The 5,336-nt window shown below is 31.3% G+C and overlaps 1 protein-coding gene across 1 annotated transcript; it reads right to left on the bottom strand.

Annotated features, from left to right (window-relative positions):
* Positions 1 to 3,764: 3,764 nt before the first annotated feature.
* LOC145797575 (uncharacterized) lies at positions 3,765 to 4,728 on the bottom strand. The gene is made up of 3 exons (XM_082884958.1): positions 4,703 to 4,728; positions 4,380 to 4,599; positions 3,765 to 4,184 (listed from the first exon to the last, which is right to left on the bottom strand). The coding sequence occupies exons 1-3, from the start codon at positions 4,726 to 4,728 to the stop codon at positions 3,765 to 3,767; spliced, it is 666 nt and encodes a 221-aa protein (XP_082741084.1).
* Between the last annotated feature and the right edge of the window lie 608 nt (positions 4,729 to 5,336).

The following is a 5,336-nucleotide window of genomic DNA, read 5'->3' as shown; positions in this document are numbered from 1 at the left end:
TCATGGGTGGTTGAGTTGAGTGGGGACCACAATCATCCCATGTAGAACGTTCAATTGCTTAGCTGGTTGAGCCAAGTATTTGGGTGGGTCTTAAGTATTGCAAATTCAAAGTTCTATTACCATATATGTGTTTGGTTATTTTTAATTAAGAATTAAGTAGTTTGTAATTATGACTTAGTTCTCGTTTAGTAATTTATTATTTTAATTTAAAAGTCAAAAAATTATTAAAAAAATTAAAAATCAACATATGATACAAAAAAAAAAAAAAAGTCAAATATTCTATTGTCTCTTTACTTTTTGATATATTATCACCTAGAGAGGTTATGACATTTTTTAGTCTTGACACAACTTTGTTGCATAATCTTGCCGCTTTCAATTATTATTAAAGTATTATAATAGATTATAACTAAACAAATAGTGTTAATAGCACCAAATTTTTTTCTTTAAACTCTCACCCATTTACATTTTTTTTTTGTATTACAATTTTTTGCCATTATAAAATTTCAATTTAATTCTTATTACTAATTTCTCAAACCTTAATCCTACCCTTGTCTACTCCCACCAACTAGCTTTGACTACCACACTTCCTAGGCGATCCAATTGAGACATAATCCAATATCTCTTGATAACTAAAATAAAAATTACAATAAATTATATCTAACATTACACTGATTCATAACTCAAAAAAATCTAGACCCCACAACCATACTGAGTCATAATTACACATTACTTAATTTGTAATGAAATGATTACAAAACATCGAACCTAGGGGGCGTTGGAGAGGCTCTCTAGCTAGGCAATTTTCAGTTTCCCTCTGAGAACTTTCCGGCATGTCTTCAGCGAGCTTTCAAAATGCTTTCAAAATGTAGACCTGAGTTTTTTATGCCAGAGAAAAAGGGTTTGAGAGTTTCTTTTTTGATTTTGACAAACAATTTTAGATTTTCGACACTCATAATAGTTCACTCTTCTTTAAATCCTCTCCCATGCTATTGTGGGTTTTCTTTTTCTTCAACTCTGACTTTTGGCAGTGATTGAAGTACGACGGCGACAGCAATAGCGATGGAGTTGGCCATCGACGCTAGGGACAACGTCGACAACGATGGCTGGTTTGATCCAAATCTTACCTTTCCAAATCACATCTATGAGAAGATTGGTGATTTTTCCGCTATCATAACTATTTTTTTGGTAGTTTTGTTTTTGTTATTTGTAATTTTTGTTAGGATGTATGTTTGACCCTTTAAAGTTTTACTGTTCTTATTTTTCTTCACTTGTATGTTTGTTTATTTTTATTTTAATATAACTATTTTATAACTTTCTAAAAAATAATATTACAAAACATCATGATCAAAAATATGTACACCTAAAAAGAGAATATGGATAGTAGAATTTGGAATTATATCAAAACCCACCCAAATACTTCTCAAACTGGTGGCTAAGCAATTGAACTTTGACGCATTCACTCAGCCACCAATCCACGAAATATTAAAGCTAGCCTTTCTGGAAAATGTGTGGTTAAAGACCAGTCTACACATTTATATGAGGGTTCATAGTCAAGTCTAATTTAGAAAAGAAAAATTAAAAAATAAAAAATAAAATAAAATCTGAGAGAATATGAATATATATAGAATTTGAAATTATATCAAGAGCCACCCAAATACTTCTCCAAGTGGTGGCTAAGAAATTGAACATTCAACACATTTTGATTTGTGGTCTCCGCTCAACCACCATTTCACTAATGTTGTGTTTGGTTGTGGTTTTTGGGGTGAGATTTAGAAAAGGAATGAGAAATGTAATCCTATTTATGTTTGGTTATAATAAAAAATATATGGGAAAAGAAAGGGGGTGAGAAATAAATAAAGAAATAGGAGACCTTTTAGGACATCAATTCTATTTTATAACCAACACAACCAAACATAGTTGGGATTTGAAATTCTATTAATTCTTTCTCCTTTTCCTTTCATTTCCATTTCCCTTTCTATTTCTCTTCCCAAATCCCCCAACCAAACACAGCGTAAGATTACAACCGTGCTGCATACCCCCAGTGGGGGTCGCACCCCCAGTGAGGTGTCGCGCCCCCACTGGTTGAAACTTAAAAAAAAAAAAAAAAAACAGTTTTTTTTTGAGCCAATAATGGAGTGCCACCTCACTGGGGGTCGACCCCCAGTAGGTGTATGAGCCATTTTCCCGTAAGATTAATGCTAAAAATCTTAAAATTTGTTAGGTTTCCAACGTTTTGAAAATATTAAAGCTAACCCTTCAGAAAAATGTGTGCAGTCTACTCATTTGTATAAGAGTTGAAAAGTCTAGTCTACGCATTTATATGAGGGTTGAAAAGTCAAGTCTACCATAGAAAACAATGCAGAGTCTCACTTATAGTCAAGTCTACAATGGAAAAGAAAAATTAAAAATTAAAAAATAAAAAATAAAATAAAATTTGCAGAAGGGAATTCGTTGGACATTAGTTAAATATATATATTATTTCTTTAAAATTTAAAAATATATATATATATATAGTGAGTTTTATAAATTTGACATAATTACATTGAACTTTGTTAATGTTTTAATTCATATATTACTTAACTTATTTTCATTATAAATCCGTAAGTCATATGAATAGAAAAATAATGTCATCTATTATTTATTTTTTTACATTAAAATGTAATACTATAGTTGACCTTATCCATCTTGGGTAAATTAGTAGGTTGTAATAGTTAGATTTAATTCGTCGATGAAAGATAATTTATCAGAATCATCGCTTAAAAAAAATTGTGATCATTTTTTGAATTTATTGCTAAAAACTGACAATTAGTGACATTAATATGTGAATTTTTTTCTAAATTGTTGCTAAAACTTATAATCCGTTACGTTTTATGCAACAAAATTTTTAAACTGTCGCTAAAAATTAATAATTAGTGACATTTTTGTCAATATCTGATAAAAAAAATGCCTCTAAGTGTACCTATTACGAGCTGCATGTAAGCCCCCCCTTTATTTTCTTGATTTTACTTAATCTACATTAGTGTTGGTCCATTTACACTTAAAATGGATGTCAGTGTGTAATTATGCTCAATTTGCCTTAGCCTTTGTTTTTGTGAATTTTATTTTTTTTTAATAATTTTTTTCAAAATGTTTTACCCCTTTTAAGTTCTAGTTGACCAGAGAGGCTAGAGAAGAATTTAAACAAAAAAAAAAAAAACAGAAAGTACGGAAAAAGTCCACTAAAAAAAAAAGTAACACTTTTCTTTTAGTCTTTAGCCTTTTTTTTTTTTTTTTTTTTTTCTCTTTAAGTCCTTTTACACTATATGGACCCAAAATAATTGACACAAATTTAAAAATGAAAAGACTAAAATCAAGACAAACTTTAAAAAATAAAAAGTAAAAAAGATTGGTACCCATGACTTTTGATGTAAGAGGTAGGAAGACCACGTACCCAGGGACGGACGCAAGATTCTAATATCGGGAGGCGAATGTATATGCAATCAAAAAATTTATAATGAGCATTTGATATACAATATTAATTTCTACCCAAATATCACAAAAACATATAATTAGATGTTTCCATTCATCATATATAATTATAAAATATTATCAAAATACAATTAGATATGTTCTAGTAAATCCATATTAATTTTCAAAAAAGCAACTATTTGCTCTACATATCTACTTAGGCATCTAAAGTTGTATTCGGCGTTCTTTCATAATATAAAAAGCATCTAGTGTTGCAAAGCTTGGTAAAGATCATCAGTAGTTCCCATAAATATTTCTCATAAGTGTAAGATAAACAAAAACTCAAAAGATGTAATCTTATCATAAACTCTATCTGCATCTGCATGTTGAGTAGAAATGGCTCCATCATTGATGACATTACTTAAGACTGAACAAGTTGCACTAAACATATTTATCAAACTGGAAATAGATCCCAAGTGAGAACCCCATCGAGTATCTCTAGCCCGTTTTAATGTCCCAACTTCATTTTTACCTTTACCAGTTTCAACTTCATCAATGACAAGTTTTGCTGCAATTTTTCCAACTTTAGTAACTTTCAACTGATCATGCCTTTTACAAGAAGTGTCACATAGATTAACAGTGAGAGCCAGATAAGAAAAAAATTGGGCAATAGGTATAACCTCTCTTGTTGTCGCAACCAATGCTAATTGGAGTCGATGAGCAAAGCAATGAACATACTACGCAAAATGACAGTCATGAAGAAATAAGGCCTGCAACCTAGTCCACTCTCCACGTATATTACTAGCACCATCATACCCTTGACCACGAATATTTTGTACACTGAGATTATGACGAGATAGGACAATACATATTTCTTCTTTCAAAGTTGCTGATGTTTTATCTGATACATAAACTATGTCAAAAAAACACACCTTTATAAAACCATCTTTATTAATAAATCTTAGAACAATGGTCATTTGCTCCCTCTTTGATTCATCTTGATCTTCATCTACTATAATGCAAAATTTTGCTTCATCAATCTCCTCACGAATGAATCTTTGTATTTTGTCAAAGAAAATACTAAGAATTGCTTTTTGAATTCGATGCGAGTAGTATGAAGTATTTTGAGGAGTTTTGTGTAACACAACACATCTGCCACATCCGCATTATAAGATGCCAAGAGTTTTATCAATTCAATAGCATTCCCTCGATTATTAGAATCATGACTTTCATCACGACCACTAAATGCACAAACTTGAAATGTAAGCCATTTGACAGCATCTATCGTAGTCTTCAACCGCAAATGGTTTTTTGCCACTTGTTGAGAAGTTTGTTTCTCAACTATCTTCTCAATGTGTTGCGCTTGATTTGTTAAATCATGGCAAGATTTAATAGTATTTCTTAGGACCCTTTCCCATATGAGTTAAGAAAGCACAATTCTTCCCACTATTGACTTTCTTCCATGAAGAAAATATATCAGAAATGAAAGCGCTAGAAGTAGTGCATCCATTCGGTTTTGTAAAAAGATAGCAAGGAAGACAAAAGGCACAATGTTTGGTTGGAGAATATTCTAGGCAATTTGAAAATAACTTGTACCAAGAAGCTAGAAAATGACGCCCATTCTTCTCTTCAAAAGGTTGGTTTTCAGGTTGGTATGGTCCAAATTTGATGTAAGCTCGTTGAATCTCATCACGTTGAGATATCAAATAATCCCAAATTTGTGGTCGTAGTCCTGGATCCCTTACCAAAGAAGATGTATCAACTTCTTTGGATTCTATTCTAGGCACTTTACAAAGACGTTGTTTAGGAATTGAAGCTTTTATTAGTGGAAGGTTTGTAGTTGCATTAACTTCTATATCTTGAGAGCCTCTTTTCTTAAAGAAAGAATC

This window comes from Camellia sinensis, chromosome 8, assembly GCF_055761805.1.
Source record: "Camellia sinensis isolate YWXY chromosome 8, ASM5576180v1, whole genome shotgun sequence".
Taxonomy (NCBI): domain Eukaryota; kingdom Viridiplantae; phylum Streptophyta; class Magnoliopsida; order Ericales; family Theaceae; genus Camellia; species Camellia sinensis.
This window is presented reverse-complemented; position numbering and strand designations above follow the sequence as displayed.